Raw genomic sequence first — 23570 nt, 5'->3', positions numbered from 1 at the left:
AATCATGTGGGTGTATTGTGCAAATGTGTACTCAACCATGTTTGCTCTAACTCTCACTATGTGAATGAGGCTCCAAACAAGCCCGAGAGGGAGGATAAACGTCAAATCACGTCAGCCAATCCGACGTAACCACTGTCCTCCCCCCCCCCCCCCCCCTCTCCCTTGCCCGACTGTTCTTTTGCGTATCTACACGTTTTGAAACGGCTGCGTCGGCAATTTATACGTTTTCGGACCTTTGTTTCTGCTCAAAAGATTATATACTCACTCCAATCCACAACTCATAGAAGTTTGTAAAGGGAATTTCCGAACATCCTATGTAAAATACATTGCACTTGCGGCAAGGTGTACATAAAAGGTACAGGAAGAAACATTACCATCCACCTCAGGGAACATAGGAGCAATTGTCGCCTGAGCAATACGAATAGATCAGCAACAGCCAATGACGCACTAGGACGGGGGAATCCTCAAATTCTTTTCTCTGGCACTGTGGCTTCATCGAGTTCTACTAATTACTACGCTACAACGTGCAGAGAATTTCAAAAGCAGAAAACAATTTCAACGGGTAAGAAGGAGGACTGAAATTTGTCAAGTTGTCGGCCCTACTGCCAAATAAAACCCACAGCACCAAATCCTCCCCACTACAACTTCCACAGCATACGTCGGCGCAACTCAGGGACCTCAAACAGTGGTCTGATGACGTTACAACCGAGAGTGGATGCCGCTGAACAGTTTAGCCTGCTGAACCTCTTTGGAGTCCGTAGCAGCTTTCTGAATCGTTATAGTCTCTGATAAAGCTTAGAGCAATGTAAGACAAAACATTAGACTGAGAGTCATGTCCTGGACCACTGCCGTACGCCCATAAATCGAATATCTGCAACGTCGCAAATACCGGCCGTGAAGGTCTACACTGTATGATTCAAGTGCAGGGATAAGCTTAAATCCTGCCCATCTAAAATTTCCAATAGTCCTGATACATTATCTCAAATAGTGTGGAACATATATATTTTATATACTTACAATAACATCATTATATCCATTGTACATGACGAACTGCAGCTGTGATTTTATTTGGATCTGTGTACACAGTGAACATTAATAAAACATTTTATTTGAATCTGTATACACGGTGAACATTAACAAAACCTACAAACAGCACGGGCGTGTTACTCACAGGAAACGGAGGAAAAAAGGTCTTACACTATTTACAAGTATATAAAATAGAAACCGCAGATTACAGGTGATAAAGTAAAGTCGTATGAAAATGTTGGCCGTAAGATCTCACATATTGGTTCAGCCATCTAGCTAGAAAGATTTTCTCTCTTTCGGGCACGCACCTTTCATTTGCGAAGAGCAAGAGTTGAACGTTTAAGTGTGTCTAGAGAAACGTACGGGACAATAATGCGTGTGTGTAGTGTGATGCAATGTACGTGCTGAATGATGATGAGAGAAGGGAGAAAATGAAACCCAGTACCGACATATAGCCTAAAACTAAACTAAACTCCGTCCGAATAAGCCATAAAGGCCCAACAGTACCGACCGACCGCCGTGACGTCCTCAGCCCTAAGGCGTCACTGAATGCGGATATGACGGGGCATGTGCTCAAAAAAAAAAAAGGTTCTAATGGCTCTGAGCACTATGGGACTTACCATCTGCGGTCATGTCCCATAGAACGTAGAAGTACTTAAACCTAACCTACCTGAGATACCACACACATCCATGCCCGAGGCAGGATTTGAACCTTCGACCGTAACAGTCGCGCGGTTCCGGACTGAAGCCCCTAGAACCATCGGCAGACCGGATGCTCACGTATCCAGGTGCTAGCCCAGCCCGACAGCGCTTGTCTTCGATGATCTGACGGAAACCGGTGTTATCACTGCGCCAAGGCCGTTGGCCAACACATAACCTACTTGTCTCGAACAACACTTAAGAAGAAACGGTGTGCAACGTCCCCATCAGACGGACGGATGAGCATCAGCAGCGTCACATGACACTGGCCAGATGATTGGAATTTAAATCAGGACATTGACACAAAGTCTGATCAGGAAGTTTACGTCACTAGAAATCTGCTGTGACGTAAAGGCAGAGGGAGAGCAGCCAGTATCACGTGGAGTACACAGTCGGTTATACGTCTACGTACTGCCCAAATATGACGTTGCTTAGGTTCTTGACTAGAACCAGTGTAATAAAAGAGACAAAACCTTTTGCGTAAGCTGCGGATATCTTCATATATGGAGAACGCGCTTGCAATGTGAATGAAAAGAATTATGGATATATAAATACTGTACACTTTTGTCTCGTGATCAGCGGTAGACGTTGATTTTTCTGCCATTTCGCCAGCCCAAGTGCCTGGTAATGTCAAAGGTTCATTTTCCGTTGCTGGTGGCAGTGCGCGAGCACTACGATTCTAGCGTCTAGCTGCACATGATATATAATATAACCTTCTTGTCAAACCTCCTTCTGACGAGTAGCCACCAGTGGCACGAAAAGTAGTTAATCTTGGAATGTAACTTAGTAAATCCAAAAAGGGACGGATGACATATTATACCTACATAAATATTTGAAAAAAAGTTTTATCATCTGTAAATTACTCTACATTTGATTCACACTATAATGATATCCACTTTATAGCCATTTTCAAGTGAATCTCGAACTGAAATTAAAGTGACTGTACCATACGGTGCAGGGCATGGAAACCTGAAGTCGTTACGTATTTGACAACATTACGTACATGTCACAAAATACCTGGCCCGTCTACTAATGTGTCATCCTCGAAGAAACAGCTGTCTGTTCTTGTAAACCAGCTGTTGAAATCCAGGACTGACTCCTCCTCGAAGACACATAATATGGCTTACATCGTGCACAGTGCAAAAATTAATAACAAACAGGACGTCGTATTTAATAGTCAACACATTTCTGTAACTTTTATTCATCGCATCCATTTATCAACTCCGACGTTATCATTTGTGAAAACATTGGCGGAGATCGAAACAAAGAGAAAAAACTGTGTCAGTCACACGGCCTTTGTATTACCAGAGGCATTACTAGGGTAATGAAGGTAGACATTTATTTGGCCAAGTGATTAATAAATGCTTATAATACTTGTTCGTAACACACTCTTTTAGCCATACAAAGTAATGTTCCGTTCTCAGAGTGGAAATATAACCTTTTTGGATGTACAGAAAAATTTAATCTGCAAAATCCTAATTCACTGATTCCTGGAGACTTACATAAATGAAATGCTAACTCTGCAACGACATCTAAATCTATGTAAATGGCGGACATGCCGCACAAAAAGATACAAATTCTTAGACTTAAAATATCCAGAACCAGAACCTGCTTAATGATATTCCGTACACACTCCTAAAGGATGACAGTACTCAGCGTGGATGGGCAGAAAATGGTGCATTAGTAAGATATATTATACACCTAGCCAAATATATCGGTGTAACATGAATGTTCATTAAATTAATATCAATGTCGTCTTACTATTTTCAACTGTGCTAAACGGTTACTGCTGCTCACTTGTTCCTCCTAACTCCAACCAGTGCTGACAGTAGCATGTCTTGGGTCTCTTTTCAGTTGTGGTGTCCACTAACAAAAGCGACTGGTCACTTTTAGGCTAGCACAAAATGTGAGATATTCATGCAGTATTTGCTCGTTGTGTACTTGTGAAGGAAACGATGTTCTAACAAACATTTGCATAATGAAACAGATTTAAAAGACGTCAAAATCAATAAATAAAATAGATACAGCTATTTAACTTCCAAGGATGACAGCTATACTGCAATATTATCACCCAACATTTGTCTAAATCGCTTGAAGCATTTAAATGTTTTTAATTCAAAGGTTCAGTGCGTAAGTATTTATTCCCTATGAAATGTTAATTTTTCATGTTTTAAAAACATTGAAATATTGTTTTGCCATTGGATGCGTCTCATTCTTCTGATGTCAGAGATGCATTTAGATCTGTGTTAATATCTGACTGATAGTTACTGTTAATCTCAAAGAGCTTTAACTTAGCCAATTTTAAGATTGTCAAGCACTCCGTCATTTCTTGGAGCATCTCCTGCACAATGCTTATCTGGTATCTCCTTGGTGCAAGCATGTGTAAAATATCATTTGATATTAATATTAATTTTCAGTATGTTGAGTATCTCTAATAAATGTAATACCTATGTTATTTATCATTTGAAAAATGAATGTATTAGATGTAATTTCACTAATTTAAAATGTCTATCGAACATATTATTTATGCTTCAGATCTCCACATGGTTGCGTTAGTAAGACAACATAAATATTAAATTAAATGGATAGGAATGGATATTTATTTACTACTCCAATCTGGATCATGTACATAATATAAGCTTCCAATATGCCTCCCTATTCATGGAACAAATTAGATTAGCTTCAAAACAGCACTTGTCGGAATTATTAAGACCATGTCAATATAAAACGCAATGGATATTTATATAGTTGTGCAATATATGTTCAAGTACATAGTGTAGAAGTAGAAAACCAGTGTATCCTCTTTCACCCATTTCTATCCCCCACACACGCTGTCCTCCTCATCCTCCCCCTCCCCCCCTGTCCTCCTCCACTCCTCCAACTTTAGGCCCCCCATTCCAAACCCCTAACGTTCTTTCGTAAGGTGATAGTTACGCCATTTAACCTGTGACTCTTTGCTTGTTTTGCAGAGCCATGTCCGTCAACCATTCAAGAATATGTCGTACAGGATCTTTCAACAATATACTGTAATTTCTAAGTTCCACCAGTCAACTATATCTCGTATAGGATCTTTCAACCATTTTTAAATTTTTAACAACTCCCCATAGCCGTTGATTCACTGAATATTTAAATTTCTGTTATATGAATTTAATGGAATTCATGTAATAGTTATGTTTATGGTTAGGCATACAATATAGCTTGCTGATCTTCCAGTTTTTCTTTGTCTGTCATCCTCAACCCTCCCTCCCCCTGCATCAAAATCTGCTCCATCCACCACCCAAAACCTCCCGCTGCCCCTCCACCGTCCTCTCCATTTTCTTCGTCCCAAAACCACACCCCTTGCCACCATGCCCCCTCCCTTACATTCCTCACTTTACCTCCCGTACAACTACCCTCCTTGGTAACCACTCATCCCTCTCTCTCCAACCCCCTGCCTTTTTTTTTTGTCATCAGTCTACTGACTGGTTTGATGCGGCCCGAACGGATTTCCTTTCCTGTGCCAACCTCTTCATCTCAGAGTAGCACTTGCAACCTACGTCCTCAATTATTTGCTTGACATATTCCAATCTCTGTCTTCCTCTACAGTTTTTGCCCTCTACAGCTCTCTCTAGTACCATGGAAGTCATTCCCTCATGTCTTAGCAGATGTCCTATCATCCTGTCCCTTCTCCTTATCAGTCTTTTCCGCATATTCATTTCCTCTCCGATTCTGCGTAGAACCTCCTCATTCCTTACCTTATCAGTCCACCTAATTATCAACATTCGTCTATAGCACCACATCTCAAATGCTTCGATTCTCTTCTGTTCTGGTTTTCGCCACAGTCCATGTTTCGCTACCATACAATGCTGCACTCCAGACGTACATCCTCAGAATTTTCTTCCTCAAATTAAGGCGGGTATTTGATATTAGTAGACTTCTCTTGGCCTGAAATGCCTTTTTTGCCATAGCGAGTCTGCTTTTGATGTCCTCCTTGCTCCGTCCGTCATTGGTTATTTTACTGCCTAGATAGCAGAATTCCTTAACTTCATTGACTTCGTGACCATCAATCCTGATGCTAAATTTCTCGCTGTTCTCATTTCTACTACTTCTCATTACCTTTGTCTTTCTCCGATTTACTCTCAAACCATACTGTATACTCATTAGACTGTTCATTGCGTTCAGCAGATAATTTAATTCTTCTTCACTTTCACTCAGGATAGCAATGTCATCAGCGAATCGTTTCATTGATATCTTTTCACCTTGTATTTTAATTCCACTCCTGAACCTTCCTTTTATTTCCATCATTGCTTCCTCGATGTACAGATTGAAGAGTAGGGGCGAAAGGCTACAGCCTTGTCTTACTCCCTTCTTAATACGGGCACTTCGTTCTTGATCGTCCACTCTTATTATTCCCTCTTGGTTGTTGTACATATTGTATATTACCCATCTCTCCCTATAGCTTACCCCTACTTTTTTCAGAATCTTGAACAGCTTGCACCATTTTATATTGTCGAACGATCTTTCCAGGTCGACAAATCCTATGAACGGGTCTTAATTTTTCTTTAGCCTTGCTTCTATTATTAGCCGTAACGTCAGAATTGCCTCTCTCGTGCCTTTACTTTTCCTAAAGCCAAACTGATCGTCACCTAGCGCATTCTCAATTTTCTTTTCCATTCTTCTGTATATTATTCTTGTAAGCAGCTTTGATGCATGAGCTGTTAAGCTGATTGTGCGATAATTCTCGCACATGTCAGCTCTTGCCGTCTTCGGAATTGTGTGGATGATGTTTTTCCGAAAGTCAGATGGTATGTCGCCAGACTCATATATTCTACACACCAACGTGAATAGTCGTTTTGTTGCCACTTCCCCTAATGATTTTAGAAATTCTGATGGAATGTTATCTATCCCTTCTGCCTTATTGGACCGTAAGTCCTCCAAAGCTCTTTTAAATTCCGATTCTAATACTGGATCCCGAATCTCTTCTAAAACGACTCCTGTTTCTTCTTCTATCACATCCGTCCGACAATTCGTCACCCGCATAGAGGCTTTCAATGTATTCTTTCCACCTATCTGCTCTCTCCTCTTCATATAACAGTGGAATTCCCGTTCCAATCTTAATGTTACCATCGTTGCTTTTAATGTCACCAAAGGTTGTTTTGACTTTTCTGTATGCTGAGTCTGTCCTTCCGACAATCATATCTTTTTCGATGTCTTCACATTTTTCCAGCAGCCATTTCGTCTTAGCATCCCTGCACTTCCTATTTATTCCATTCCTCAGCGAATTGTATTTCTGTATTCCTGATTTTCCCGAAACATGTTTGTACTTCTTCCTTTCATCAATCAACTGAAGTATTTCTTCCGTTACCCATGGTTTTTTCGCAGCTTCCTTCTTTGTACCTATGTTTTCCTTCCCAGCTTCTGTGATGCCCCTTTTTGGAGACGTCCATTCCTCTTCAACTGTACTGCCTACTGCGCTATTCCTTATTGCTGTATCTATAGAGTTAAAGAACTTAAAACGTATGTCGTCATTCCTTGGAACTTCCGTATCCCATTTCTTAGCGTATTGATTCTTCCTGACGAATGTCTTGAACTTCAGCCTACTCTTCATCACTACTATATTGTGATCTGAGTCTATATCTGCTCCTGGGTACGCCTTACAATCCAGTTTCTGATGTCGGAATATCTGTCTGACCATGATGTAATCTAATTGAAATCTTCCCGTATCTCCCGACTTTTTCGAAGTATACTTCCTCCTCTTGTGATTCTGGAACAGGGTATTCGCTATTACTAGCTGAATCTTTTTACAGAACTCTCTGCTCTACCTTCCTATTCATAACGAATCCTACACCTGTTATACCATTTCCTGCTGCTGTTGATATTACCCGATACTCATCTGACCAGAAATTCTTGTCTTCCTTCCACTTCACTTCACTGACCCCTACTATATCTAGATTGAGCCTTAGCATGTCCCTTTTTAGATTTTCTAGTTTCCCTACCACGTTCAAGGTTTCCGACATTCCACGCCCCGACTCGTAGAACATTGTCCTTTCGTTGATTATTCAATCTGACTTCTTATGCCGGAAGTCTTCGGCCGCCAATGCTGATTATTTATCAAAATTTAGACAGTGGCAGGGATCAAACCTAGGACCAAAGACGTTTTGATTATGAATCAAAGACGCTACCCCTAGACCACGCTCTCTTAAGTCTCTCTCTACTTTGCTGTAGTGTTTTATTGTGGGCACTTCCGTCTTACAGAAGTGTGTAAGTAATGTCACTCAGCGGGTTCTTGGACTGGATCTTTCAGGTGTGACCATAACTGGATGTTTTATGTATGGCCATCCTTTCACACAGATCTTTCATGTTGGTGCATATGTGCGATTTGTTTTATGGAAGTCTCCGGAATTAGTGAATACGATTTTGTAACATTGCATCTAGAAACTCACTTTGAGATCAGATTTTTTGTACAGTAAAATTTGCTATAGTTACACTCTGAATATGGATTATTACATTGTATTTCTATAAGAGGATGTTACGAGTGTGTATTACGAGGATATTTAAGCACGTAGCCCAATAAATATCCACCTTCTATATCTTCGTAGTGCTTCTGGTAATCTAAAGATCGTGGAGCTTCCAGTGTGGTGCCGCTTTGTTACTATATACGCCACTGTTTTGACAAATGTTAACGTCAGTTGATTCATGGATGTGATGAATGTAGGTCACAGCAATGTACTGGCTGTTAAATACGCCGTAGAGTGTGTTAATGGTTACAGAATGAGCCCAATGTCAGCCTTATTATCTATCTCCGATATTTATCATATCCGGTAATTCGAACACTGGTTTTTAGGACTAGAAATATGTTTTTAGAACTTTGATATGTCACATAGGCTGGTCGTATTTGGGAACGCGTAAGTAATATTATCAGATACGTAATGACGTTTTGTCCCTAAGCCTTGCACTGTTTAGTAAATAACATTTCTTAATTTTCAGTTCAACATGTACTTGAGAATGGCTACAATGCCGAAATCATGATTTTGTAAAATAAATGAGCAGTAATTTACACTCAAAAAACTGAAATCGGTATCCTCGCGAAGGCAAAACAGTTACCTACATAAAGAATCAATACATATTAACTATAATACCACTAGATCGCGTCTTTCATTAGTGGTGTGTTATCAGATATTCACCCGATGTGGTGTGAGTGTACCACATTCCATGCGAATTTCAACATTCTTACGTGGCGAAACTGTTAGAATAGTGGAGGAGAGATATCCCCGTACCAGGCCTCGAATTTAATCATTGAATGAAATAAGATCAGCTCACTATCATGGTGCTTGGACCATTTCCCTTGCACAGCATAATTAAGGAGTCTTTCGAAATAAAAGTCTAGGAAAACTTAATACACTGAGACACAGGTTTCCATTTTACCTTGGTGATAGGACCACTTACATTTCACAGTATAATTAAGTGGTCTTTCGAAATAAAAGCGTAGGAAAACATGTTAAATTGGGACAGAGGTTTCCATTTAAACACAATTTAGGGTGAATCATTCAGTTTGTGATGATGTCACCGGCCATCACATAGATGACAGGTGGAAATTGCTGAAAGACTGGGCTCTGAAAAACAAAAAGATCATCAAGATACATGCAGGGTTTCGGACATCGAACTCACATATTGCTATAAATAGCAGCGAGATACGAACATTTGTTCATTGTGTGATTGGAGTCGGAACGGCGATCGCACATAATAGCAAAACTCGGAACACCTGAAGAACCCATCTGAGTGAGTTGTCGTAGTAATGTGCATGAAATGAAACAAAAACCCTGCCGAAAACCCGGAAACACGCAATAAATATAGTCTCGTCGTTATGCAAATCAAAAATTATTTTCTTTTATCACGAAGAGTTGTATTATTTGTTTTACTCAATAACCAAAGAATTTGCTGCAACATTGACAAGTGAAACTTATTTAAAATGAATATCGGTGAAAAAGTTCTAGTGAGGGATCATCCACTGGTTTGTGGACCGCATGGGAAAAAACAGGAAAGGTTTCAGAGCAATACGTTGAATACTTTGAGCAAGAAAATGACCTTTTAGAGAAAATCTTAGAAACTGACGAAAAGATATTTAAAACGTTTGTGTTAAATTTCCTATTTTATTGTTATATGAAGCTAAATAACTTCTTTTGTATAAAGAATTACCTTCATCAGCAGTGTTATCAATGATTTTTTTTCTTTTTCTAGCTCCTTCGGTTTAATTTTTTATATAGCTCTACTTTTTTCGTACCCCTGTCATGTTCACTTCATAAAATACTTTTATTGCATTGTTCTCATAACTCATAAGTCGATTCTGAAATTACATCCATCACTGTTTTCAAGCACCATAGGTCCCTGATTTTAGTGTTTTCATACGAAAATACGATAAAAATACGTACTTTGGACAAGACGTACTTTTGTAGGTGCACCTTCAGTCGCAACTTATGCACCATTACAAAGTCAACTGTGCGCTGTTGCATTGGAATGTGAAAGAAAATACCGAACACCACAATTTTATACGTATCCACAAAATTTTCTATCCTGTCTTCCCCATAAATGTAAACGTCAATTTTGTGTTGTGAAACGCTAACGGTGGCGTGTTCACTGGACGTGTCCTCACAGAGCTTCCATTTACAGAATCCTGTGTTGTACTGAAGCGAGGTTCTCGTATCACCTACGCAGTTTCAGAAAACACGTCATCTTTACCCTATTGGCAGGCCGGTATGGCCAAGTGGTTCTAGGCGCTACATTCTGGAACCGCACAACCGCTACGGTCGCAGGTTAAGATTCCTGCCTCGGGCTTGGATGTGTGTGATGTCTTTAGGTTAGTTGGATTTAACTAGTTCTAAGTTCTAGGGGACTAATGACCTCAGAAGTTATGTTCCATAGTGCTCTGAGCCATATGAACCATTTTGAACTCTATTTGCATACACCAAAAAGTTTACTCATGGCTTATTCCTGATTCTCGTAGAAAAATATCTTTAACCTAAGCTTGCTGGGCTAATCAAAAGCACAGAAACAAAGACTGTTTAGCGAAAGTGCTACTCCAATCAAAGACCCTACAAAACCAAACACTAAGTAAAATAGGCTGTCCATTACATAACCGCGAAACACTTCTAGTGTAAATCGTTTCGGAAATACGGTTAGTCAAATGAGTCAGTATAATTCGTGAGGAGACATATTGGCAATGCACGTACACAAGAAAAAGACTATAAAACCAACTGTTTGCATCCAACCGTCCTTGTTATTCCTTAAATTTAAGTAGAACATGATCTGTTTTAATTTTTTCACTCGACTATGTTAGTATTTAACTAGAGTCAATATGAAGTTTAACCACACGCAGTATCCCAGCTAGTTTCTGATATTACGTTTTTTTGCTGTAGTGAAGACCGTAGTATCTGGAGAAAGCTTTCGTTGTTTAAAATTGAGTGATTCAGAAGTCGAATTTAACTTTCAAGGGGTATGGTCTTATACGCTGTTCAATACAGTAAAAATGCAGACATATAGAAGATAGTCACTTAGACGGAGTGCGCCTCCATCTAAAATGATTTTTTTTAAATTATGCAAAATAGTCATCGAGACACGAATAAGCTAGTTATTTTAAAAAAAACTTGATGCATTATGAATAGGTTCTTCTTTTTATTTTTATTTTCTTATCTGAAGTAAGGAAACCGAACACCAAATTATTTATGGGTATAGGATAGGAGAGAACGGGAGAAGACGTTGAATCATAGTTCGGCTAATTTTGCCACTATAACGCCCCAGATGGGAAACATAAAAACCGAGCCATTTTTTTCACAGGTCAGATGATAAAACGGTTTTCATTTGGCTTTCCTCCATTTTGCATTGTGCCTCTAGGTTTGTGTTAGACCGATACAAGTTTCATTGGCACATAACAACGCTGTATGTCCTACGTACTAAGCTTCAATTTTTTCAATCCTTTTTTTTTTGCATTTTTATAGACTGACTCTTACACAGAATATAAAAGCAACTAACCAACTTTTCTGTGCTGTTTGTTTATTTAAATAACGCCGTTACCGATTTCTAATATATAATAAAAATGTTTTATTATTAGATTTTGTTGTCTTCCATCACGTCTACGAAAAGTGTGCCACTGATCACGTATGCCACATTGAAATAAAGAAATTCGTGTGGCATCTTTCCCACAAAGTAAACGTATTACCAAACAATCATGCTGCGATCATATCCTCACTGTTATAAATGTATCACCTTCTTCGATCCGTCATCGTATGGCCTTTTTTCAGGTGAAATGAGTTAATGAGTGAAATTAGACATATCTTTGGTAACAAATCAAGCCGGACAATGTTTTCACGGTACGCTTAAAAACAATGATAAATACAATCATTTGTCTTCTGGAGAAGAGTGAGAATGGAACCAGAATGCACACAGAGCCCTTGCTCTTTTCACAAAAGCAAACTGTATGAGCCATTATCGCTTGGATGCATTCTCTATGATTCTCAGAGTGCTTTGAGGAAAGAGCGTATAATGAAACAAGGCCCATTACGGAGAAATGTACCCGTTGGAAGAGATATATTTTCTCGAGCTGCTGAAAATAAGTTGATATACTCGTATAATCTGCTTTCATTTGCTTCGTTTTTCAGCTAGCAGCATTATTATCTATCAGAAGGCAGTCACTCTCCTTCTTACGAGTAATAGTTTTGTTTATTTCACTCCTTGTGTCCAGTATACGATCACGGCAATAATCACTGAAATCGCCTTTTCAGTATATTAGCGAAATAAGAGGATCATTACTGCAACAAATACACACAACAAACCTAGACAGAAAGATAAGGTCACACCCACATAAATACAGCGGTGTAATTGTAGTGATGAGTAATATCGGATTGTTTCCAGCGGATTGGAAACGATGAGATGGAAATAGAGAAAACGAGAAGCAGGAATATTGTATATTACTGGTATCCGTTCAGTCGAAGTTTATACCGTAATATCTTCCGATAAAGGATATTCCAGGTAGAAACACAATATTCATCTACATTAACTGCTTTACACCCCAAATGAGAGCGCCGCTGAAGGAAAAATTACCCGACACCCACCCTTCCCGCTAGCTTATATGCCAAAATTTATCTAATTTTACACTAAGTATAAGTTGGAGGAAGGACTATGTCACTACTCTACTAGAAATATGCCTCTCGTTACTTACAAATTGAAGCTTTCCATGAAATACGTCTCCGTAATGTCAAACATAAGGGACTTTCTCTGAATATGTTTCACCCTCTGGCTATGACTAAACAAACCCGACACGAAACTCACCCAATTCCACACAATGTTGGTCAGAGTATGTTACATTAGTCGTACTCCATGGATCCCATGGAGAGTGGTCTCTGGGATGTGGGAAGAAGTCAAATATGCATAATTAATTTAATTTAAGTGTAATGCAGTTCCCACATTACAGCGTTAATTCTCCTCATAAAATAATCTAAAACATGACATAGAAGAATTTATGTGAAGATGGTCTGCATTGGAGTACGAGCAGTCCAATAGAATTTTCTGTAGTAATTTTAACTCCCGTCTTTGTGAAGATTTTTTTCTCTTCATGCTTGTCACCGTTTTTTTTTTAGAGTTTTTCTAATGATTTTTTTCTCTTCATGCTTGTCACCATTTTTTGAGAAAAGAGAAGCACTCATAGCTACAACGTTTTGTGTGTGTTTGTGTTCAAATGTTTCAAAAGGCTCTGAGCACTATGGGACCTCACATCTAAGGTCATCCGTCCCCTAGAACTACTTAAACCTAACTAACCTAAGGACATCACACACATCCATGCCAGAGGCAGGATTCGAACCTGCGACCGTAGCAGTCGCGCGGTTCTGGACTGAAACGCCTAGAACCGCTTCGCCAAAGAAACCGGGTGTGTGTGCGTGTGCGTGTGCGTGTGTGTGTGTGTGTGTGTTCGTGGTTTTGCATGTGTATCAGAATATTCAGATTTTAAAGATATTAACGTAGGATGCTGCAGAATGAGCACCAAACGTATTTATTAAAAGACAGTTGTAAGTTTCTAAAGTACTGTCCCGTTCATTTTCTCAGAAAATAATTCCACAGCTCATTAGTGGGTGGGAATATGTTGAATAAACAAGTTACTTCGCTTCTAAATGTACTACAAATTGTGTAATTTGCGCAATGCAAACGTACCTGAACTTTGGTGAAAGTATAGGCAGTGGGTTTTTCAGTGTAATCTGTGATCTAATAGCTCAGTATTTTGTGCTTCTAGTATTTCATTGATTTAAAAACCTATTTGGGTAGCTTATTAAGTTATATGAGAACTACTGAAATTTATAAGCTGAGCCTTCATAAAATTCAGTGATACTGCATTAGCGTCAAACCATTTGTGGATGGTTCAGATATATCATTAGCCCCTTTTTAAGTAAGGCAATCGTCTCTCTTTACTTATACGTTTCTCATTAGCAAAGGACAAAATTTGCTATTTCTGAAGTTGCAAGTTGTAGATCATTTATATACATTGAAAGCAACTAAGAATACAAAACGTAATCTTGTCGTACCAGTACACTATGATTTATTCAAATTCTTAGTGGCTTTTGAAGTTAAAGACTAAATAAAATTTCTTTCTGAAAGTCAGATAAGATATAAACTATAAACCTACTATATCTACTATTTCGTGTTGCAGTAGACTATCCCCGTTTTCACGGTCAAAACCATTAGTAAAGTCACAAAAAGTTTCCAATCTTTTAGGTTGATATTTCCTTGTGAAATCCGAATAGTTTGCGTCTAGGTACGTTTTGCAGCAATAGTTGTCAGTGTATAGAAGTTTATCTATTTGGTCTTCTCTAAGATGTTATAAAATACTGAGGTGGTCTGCAACGTTTCCTCTCCTGTTTGACCTCTGCTTAAGACAGTATTACAACTCAGGCCACATATTCGTTGAAAGCACCGATGATGGCAGTTAATCAATTGAAATCGGTTTGCAAAAGTAAATAAATAAAACATGATTTTGTGACTGGTTGCTGCTTATTTGGTAATTTTATGGTTTACGGTCGCTACACAACTTGGGAATCACATGGAGCCCACTATTCATATTGTCGCTACGATGACGTGATCACTAATCCCCGTCTCTGCACTGACACCATAGGTAAACCCGGCCTATTTGTAGCTACAAGCTCCAAGGTACTTCCTTTCGTGTTGGCTGCCGAACTAGCTGCTCAAGACAGTTTCGGGAAATGTGTTACAAGTACTTCACCAGACTGTCTGTCTCTTCACCACGCAATGAATCCATAAATTCCCAACCTATACTCGGCAGGTTAAAGTCACTAGTAATTAGTACTGCATGAGCTGGGTATTTATTTACAGCTGGCTTTAGACTGTCCCTGAATGACTACGGAACTGTCACAGTGGAGTTATTCGGTGATCAAGAACCCAACAATTAACTTCGTTTCTCCTAGAGCTGTTATGCGTGACCAGATAACGTCTCTATCTCACTTAATTTCAACTTCAGTACAGACAATATTTTTCGCCGCTGCAATGAACTCTCCCTCTGATACGCCGTCTTATCTGTCTGTCCAATGATCATCCCTAGACTCACTAAATATCTCAGATCCGAAGAATAGTTTAAGGTTCAAAACTTTCCTGAGGGCAGTAAAATCGGGAACCTTACTACGAGTACTTCGACAGTTTACTGATAAAATTGTCTTTACTCCGAACGCTGTGTCATTCCCCTATATCAGTATCGACTGTCGAGTGTCCATGATAGTATCTCAAACTACCGCCTAGCCTAAAAAACTACCTGGTACCCGAGTAGCTGCTTCTTTTTTTAGAGCACCACGCACCAATCAAGGGGAGTGCTACAAATTCCCATCGATAACACAGGACAAGAATCGGGCAGCCAAGACGGTCACAGAGTCGACGCAGCCTTTGTTTGAGACCCCCCGCGTTACAAGAGTGTCTTTTCCCGAAAGCTTGTTTGCTTCGTATCTTCTCCTCTGTACGGTTAGTAGCATTCTATCATTTTCAAAATATTGATCTTCAGACGACTGATAACTAAAAAATAAAAAGTTACTGCTGATCAAGGTGTAGAAGGTCTAATTAACGCCTGCTGCTGATATTTCTGTATACTATAATTATCTTCGGCGGAAGCTGTACATATCAGTATTTCTTAGAGATTCATTTGAGCGCGCTTTTATTACCTGAAGAGAATTTTTGTAAGGTGTTTCTGCTTGACCGATACAATCTCTGGCTTTTGACAACACGAGCAGTATTAGCTACGCAGCAGTGATCATATAGACGCGATGTTGTAGTGCCTGTCTTATGCCGAATTACGATGTGAAGTTCCTTCGGACATGCGATCATGTCCGAAGGGATAGGTACTGCGGTCACTACGGCCGTCATGAAACACATGGAATGTTTTCGCAGTTGCGAATGTGGGCTAACATCATCATGTAATGGAAATACAACAGCATTAAAGTAAAAAGTCTCCCATGTACCGGAATATATATAATGAATGTAAGAGTACAGGATGGAGACAAATGGTTGACGACTCATGAAAGTTTGGGTCAGATCGTGAGCCGTGCTTGGGTAGCTAAATTTTGAGACGACATTTCGCAAAAAAATGGCTCAAAGGGCTCTGAGCACTATGGTCTTAACTTCTGAGGTCATCAGTCGCCTAGAACTTAGAAGTACTTAAACCTAACTAACGTAAGGACATCACACACATCCATGCCCGAGGCAGGATTCGAACCTGCGACCGTGGCTGTCGCGCGGTTCGAGAATGTAATGCCTAGAACCGCTCGGCTACCCCGGCCGGCTGAAATTCCGCTATCAGTAAGAAATCCAGAATCTAATCCCGGTACAGCACAAATATTTGTTGTTGCCGTTCCATTATACAGCTAATAGTCGCCCATATTCGCAACTGCGAAAACATTTCATGGTCATAGAGGTTACTGACTACCTCGAGCTTGCAACTCTTTGAATTCGTGCCAAATACATCAAAATGTTAATCAAATATTACAAATTGACCAACTGTTCTATTTTAAGTGCGTTGTAGATAGATGTTCTCGTTTACCTTTTAAGCAATAGTCCGTATCATCCAAGGAAGTTAAAATGTGTAATGGTAGTGTCACACCAAAATCACAATAGTAATCCGTGGCAGTTGCCACATATTTTATTAAAATCAAAATCATTATAAAATCACCTTAAAAATAATATAGGAGACTGCCTTACAAGGCAGATCACTTGGACAAATAACAAATAAATTTCTTTAAACGGAACAAGAGCCATAACACTTGAATTCTGAATATTACTACGTAAATATACTCAACTGAAGCTTTACTTAAATAGTACAGATGTGAATACAATTCCCATCAGAACTCTCATTACTTCTAATCAGCTGAGGAACGGATTAAGTGTAAGAATACATATCCTTTAAGGTTTGGCTAGCCAACATTCCTAAACAAAATTGTATACAAATGACTAAAACAATTAAGTAGGTGTTTTACTTTTGACCAAACCAATCTTCAAATTTACTTACTCAGTTGATTAACCATTAATATTCATAGAATGAAATCTAGAACATGGGCATATAATAATACCCCTAAAATGAGGTTGCTTCAATATTGCGTGCGAATTAGCGATGGACGCGAGTAGACCAAGGATTCAAATCAATACGAGGGATCCACGAGACAGGAAATGGCATAGAAATGTACTCAACTTTGCACTGCAATTCACCTTCAGTTGCTATAATTCTCCACCGGAAAGATCGATCACGCACCAGTGAGAACATAATCCAAGATGTAAAGGAGAGGACAGGGCCTTAAACATCTCTCAGCCCCCGTGGTGCTATGTTCCCAGTACGCTCGCGCCGAACACCTCAGAAGACATTTAAGATAAAATGAAAATCTTGAGAAGCCGAAAAATGATTTAATTCCCTTCTCCCGGATATTCATGCGGTAGCTTAGCCATTACACAAGGTAGCGTGCTAAAAATTTTTCATGATATTACTCAGAGTTCTCTACTTTTATATTTTCGGTGCTCCTTTTGAAAACTGACATAGTACATTGATCCAAGTAAACTTATCAGAGAGACTGTAGGTATCTGTTTCTGGCGTAATCGATTTGATTATTTTAACTGTATCGGTTTTTGTGTAGTGAGTGGGAGGCGTTATGTTTGCTCGCACCGAACAACGCACAGTGTTGAGTACCGCTTAACTTTGAGGCGGCGCCGAAGCCACACATTAGCCTTCGGAACAATCTCAACCGAAGCCCCTCCTGCAGGCAATTCTCTCAACCGTGGCGACTGAAGCCGTAGGAAGGGCCGTGCTATAAACACTGTTAAGCTACCGCCAGCCTATACTGCTGCCGCTAGACGCCAAAGCTTAGAAAAGCATTTTGTAACATTAATTCTCATTCTACTGTTATGATGGTCCACCTCCACAGCTGGGCGGTGAGGGAGTCTCACTTCGGTGTGGAATTCCGGGGTACAGTTCCTGGTGTTATCACTGGTTTTTCCTTGGTTGGAACAGTGCATTGGAATTCAATCTTGCTCGTGAGGTCAAACTGAGGTACAAGCTCGACAAACCATGAAACGACGGAAGATCAGAGGTCATTGTGTGAATGCTATGACCTGCCACACCACATACGCAGGACGCCGTTAGTAGGATATAGCACAACCGTTGATTGGCTTCATATGGTCATCAGGACTCGTAAGTGGTGGATGTGGCTCCTACTATGGCCACATGTGAAATGAACACATTATGATAATATGTACGAGCCAGATGGAGATGTTTCGAAGCAATGCAAGGTAGGGATCCCAAAACTTCGATCATTTATGGGACGACTCCATATACCTGTAATCATAGATCTAGAGGTCTGAAGTAGTAGGATGGAATACATTTACATCGTTGGTAGGGAGTAAGAAAACAAATTTTAACCGTCAAAATTTATAACGCTCCAGGTTCGCCGACTTGGCTGTGAAATTATTCAGAGAGAAAGACCACGTGAGAAAACGACGTAATCGAAAATATGTGACTTAGGAATGTTTAATATTGTGCTAAGGTGAAAGGCCTATAAACCACAGTTTTGTTACAGATTCGTTGTTTTGCAAGGCTTTCAACAGGTGCTACAGTCATAAACGTTTCGAAATGTGGCGTGTACCTGCTTCCTTGCATGTATGACATCGTCACACAGTGCTCGTTCGTATTCGTTCATACACTCCTGCTGTTATTAAAAAATGGTCGTGGAATCCGTAATTCTCGTGAACGTCTCGTCCTGTAACTCAACAAGTGTTCTGTACATAAGACTTTAAGCGTAACCTTGGATATAAAGTACCAGAGAGGGAATTCGTACATTGTCGCTGATAACTGAATTATGAGCAAAGAAACAGACACATTCTTGGGATTTGCCGAACTGGAAAAAGCGTCAGACAGCGTCAAACGGTACAAGATGTTCGAAATTCTGAGAAAAATAGGAGTAAACTATAGGAAACCACGGTTAATTTACAGTATGTACAAGGACCAAGAGTAAACAATAAGAGAGCAAGCCCACGAATGAGGTGCTCAGATTAAAAAGGGTATGAGACAAGAACGTAGGTTTTCGCCCCTATTGTTCAATCTATGAACAAAGAAGCAATTACGGAAATAAAGAAAGGTTAAAGAGTGGTATGAAAACTCAACGTGAAAGTATATTAACAAGATTCGCTGATGACATTGCTGTACCCATAGAAAGGGAGGAAGTATTGCCGAATCTGCTTAATGCAATAAACAGTCTCGTGATGACAGAATATGAATTGAGAGTAAATCGAAGTAAGTTGAACATAATGGCAAGTAGCAGAAATGATAAAGGCGAGAACCTTAACGTCATGATTGGTGATCACAAAGTAGACGAAGTTATGGAAGTCTGCTACCTAGGGAGCAAAATGACTCATGACCGATGAAGCAAGAAATTTCTGAGAATGTGTGTTTGGAGCACAGCACTGTATGTTACTGAAATGGCCTTTTGGGAAAAACGGAAAATAAGACAATCAAAGCATTTGAGATGTAGTACCACATATGTATGTTGAAAATTAGGTAGACTGATAAGGTAAGGAATTAGGAAATTCTGTGGAGAATCGGCGAGGAAGGAAATACATAAAAACACTGACAAGACGAAGGGACAGGATGACGGAACATTTGGTTAAGACATCACGGAATAACTTCAATAGTACAAGAGGGAGCTGTAAAGTGTAAAAACTGTAGAGGGAGACAGGGATTTTGAACACAACTAGCAGATAACTGAAGAGGTAGGTTGCAAGAGGTTGGCACAGGACAGGAATTTGTGACGAGCCGAATCAAACATGCCAGAAGACATGACGAGACACTTGAGAACAGCAAGGTAGCCAATATACCCTACTTTTCGTATTTCAGGGTACATAAACAGCAGGTGTCGAGTAAGATCCGCAAACTGAGCTCGAGCTCTGTCATCTTGGAAACTCATATGTTCATTCATGGCAAACGGGATAACGATTCCAAAAAATAATGTGTGCTCACGTGCAAGTATTGAGGGAGGACGTTACATGCCTATCAACCGAACATTGGCTATGTGTTGGTACCCCGTCTCTAGTCTGGGGTCACTGAGTGACTTGTAAAGAGTTCTTGTGTCTCTTAATCATTTCTGTTCTGGTGGACCTGTAGTCATCCGAAAAACTACATATTCAGGGTAGAGAGTATCGTCCAATTAGTGACCCATCTCTCATTGTTCGAGAGCTAAATTAGGTCTAAGGCTAGAGGTATGGTTGCCATGTCTGACAGTGGTAAGATTGTATCTACTGTTGCCGTATTACATTTCACAAAACACTGCGTACAACGTATCTTTAATTTGAAAGCAATAATGTATCGATTGATGAATCCTCTTCCTCGTGAATAAGTTCTGTTCCTTTTGAAGATAAAAGTCAGTTAAATTCGTTGTCCATTTCCTTCATTGCTTACGCTACCACTTAGCTGGCTTACCTTAACAGTTGTACTAAGCTGCAAACTTGATCAACCTCAGGTGCCTCCTGCAAGGGTATTTGTTTCAATAAGATTCCCATTTGTTTATTTTCGCATGAAAGTACGTCTCCAATTTGCATGTCTGCACGCAAACAATGTGTGTGCCAGTCGTGTAACAGGATAGAAAGCCATTTGGCATTGGTTCAGCAAGAATTCACTTCAATGTTTGAAGAGTGAACACAGTCTTACGTTCAATCCCGTCTCCAGCCATTCTGATTTAGGTTTTCCGTGATTTCCCTAAATCGTTTCAGGCAAATGCCGGGATGGTTCCTTTGAAAGGGCACGGCCGATTTCCTTCCCCATCCTTCCCTAACCCTAGCTTGTGCTCCGTCTCTAATGGCCTCGTTGTCGACGGGACGTTAAACAACAATAACCTAACCACAGTCTTACGTATGTCCTGTTACTACAGCGTACATGTCACGCCGTCTACATTGTGTTGGTAGTTTTCAGCAGTAGACCTTATAATGAATGGCTACAAGCTGCTTCGTTTAACTACCCAACAATGCTAGTCACCACGTATATAATAAATTTTTCGTGAAAGGAAGATTCAAGAGCTCTCGTCATTGACTGAATGTGTTATTCCACAATAAATTTGGCTTTGTGATACTCGGGTCACTCGTTTCATAACCACCTGCCCTGATGGCTATATCACTGGGACACAATCACTGTACATTCCTTCCCGCAAAGAGGTCCATCACTTTTCATACATCCAACATCTCCATATGTAACCACCATTACAAGGAGCAATTATGACATTGTTCTCTACATCATTTGGGATAACCATAACATCGCCATCATCATTCCATAAAGACTTCCATGTGCAATTTAACCTTAATAATCATATTATTTAAATGCGAGCTGTTGCATTAAAATTAGCTGCTCAATATCGGCAGTGTGACCACTGCTAGCCAAACCCGATCATCTGCAGGGGGAGAAGGTTGGATACTGGTATGTAAATATCTATCAAAGGAAAAATATTACCCTGCAACTGACGACAATGTACTCACATGGTATCTACTCTTACTTTGACGCTGTTACATTCTTATCATCAGCAGAGCCGTTCACCACATAAACTAGCTACTTGTAAAACGTTTGCAAAACTGATTCACAGAGCAGACGCCGATCTACCATGGTAATGCTCCTGCGCTATGTTTCAAACTCATTCATTTTATTGTTGTATTGCGCAGCTACTATGCCAAAATTTTGTAACATCAGATAATGAATGCCTTCACTTTAGTCCTTTCTGTTAGCGGCACTGCAAATATTTCTTTCCGTTCGCGTCTCCCTTATCTTGTATCCTTCGAATGTCTGGCAACCGAATATCGTTTCTTTTCCTCGACGGAGCTCATTTCTTGTTTCAGCTCCATGTGCATCATTTATATTGTCATTATCTGTTTTGTAATGAATTTGAAACTTTGATTTCCTCAGGTGACCTTCCAGCGGCAATGCAGCGTAGTGGTGCCCCAGGGCGGACCGCCCAGCGGCTGTTGCTGACGCTAGGATTGCTCCTGCCCCTGGGAGACCTGCTGCCCGCGGCCACCACTGTATACTTCTCATGGCTCTTTGGCCGCCATCGACACGCGAATGCTGCCCACAGCATACCAGTCAGATAATAGCCACTGTGGGAGTGTAAATATCCATCTGTGTATCCTTGATAGCATGGAGACATCACTTTTAAAACATACTCTTGATCAAAAGGAACTACAAGCTGTATGAGAAATGAAACTGCGAAAATTTTATGCCTGGATAATAGATATCTAACAGAAATTAAAAGAATAATATATATATATATTTGCTAATATCAATGGTATTTTTCTAGGAAACAACGACTGTGACTTTGTATCTTTGTCGCTATAACTCATCGGTTATTATGTGCACTATTATGTTTAGCAAACCAAACAGATGATGAATTTGTACCTGCGATAATAAATAAAGGAATATCAAATATTTGTGTGACTGCATAACCATCCAAGGGCGTAGTGTTAAGTGCTATATATAAAACCGAAGATACTTCTTCTTTACGTCATAGAAAGTAATACACACTTTTTCTTCATCAACCATTTGTTGCAGATCTTTTTGATGGTAGGTAATTTTATATGCACACCAAAATGTTCATTTCTACACCAAATGTGTCTTGGTACTACATGTAGCACATGTAAAGGAATCATAGTTTCCTATCATAGGTACAATTCACATATTTACGCTTGTAAACGTTTATCATCATGAGACTGTTCGGAATTTGTTTGTAGTTCTACTCACATGTTTAGTATTATCTGACATTTTATTCTCTAACATGATGTAAGGGAACGATTCTTTTAGGAAACGAGATCTACATTTTATGGGAAGGTATATATACACTCCTGGAAATGGAAAAAAAAACACATTGACACCGGTGTGTCAGACCCACCATACTTGCTCCGGACACTGCGAGAGGGCTGTACAAACAATGGTCACATGCACGGCACAGCGGACACACCAGGAACCGCGGTGTTGGCCGTCGAATGGCGCTAGCTGCGCAGCATTTGTGCACCGCCGCCGTCAGTGTCAGCCAGTTTGCCGTGGCATACGGAGCTCCATCGCAGTCTTTAACACTGGTAGCATGCCGCGACAGCGTGGACGTGAACCGTATGTGCAGTTGACGGACTTTGAGCGAGGGCGTATAGTGGGCATGCTAGAGGCCGGGTGGACGTACCGCCTAATTGCTCAACACGTGGGGCGTGAGGTCTCCACAGTACATCGATGTTGTCGCCAGTGGTCGGTGGAAGGTGCACGTGCCCGTCGACTTGGGACCGGACCGCAGCGACGAACGGATGCACGCCAAGACCGTAGGATC

The 23570-nt window shown here is 40.1% G+C and overlaps 1 protein-coding gene across 1 annotated transcript in view; it reads left to right on the top strand.

The window, feature by feature from the left end:
• Nucleotides 1-22684, top strand: part of LOC126288323 (zwei Ig domain protein zig-8-like) — a 143332-nt gene extending 120648 nt beyond the window's left edge. Inside the window, exon 6 of the mRNA XM_049984895.1 lies at nucleotides 22166-22684. Within this exon, the coding sequence (XP_049840852.1) occupies nucleotides 22166-22350 (185 nt within the window). The 3' untranslated portion in view covers nucleotides 22351-22684. The remainder of the gene's footprint in view (nucleotides 1-22165) is intronic.
• The last annotated feature ends 886 nt before the right edge of the window (nucleotides 22685-23570 follow it).

The sequence above is a fragment of the Schistocerca gregaria genome, chromosome 1 (assembly GCF_023897955.1).
Source record: "Schistocerca gregaria isolate iqSchGreg1 chromosome 1, iqSchGreg1.2, whole genome shotgun sequence".
In the NCBI taxonomy this organism is placed as follows: Eukaryota; Metazoa; Arthropoda; class Insecta; order Orthoptera; family Acrididae; genus Schistocerca; species Schistocerca gregaria.
The sequence above is the reverse complement of the archived record's forward strand: the minus strand, read 5'-3'. Positions and strand labels throughout refer to the sequence as shown.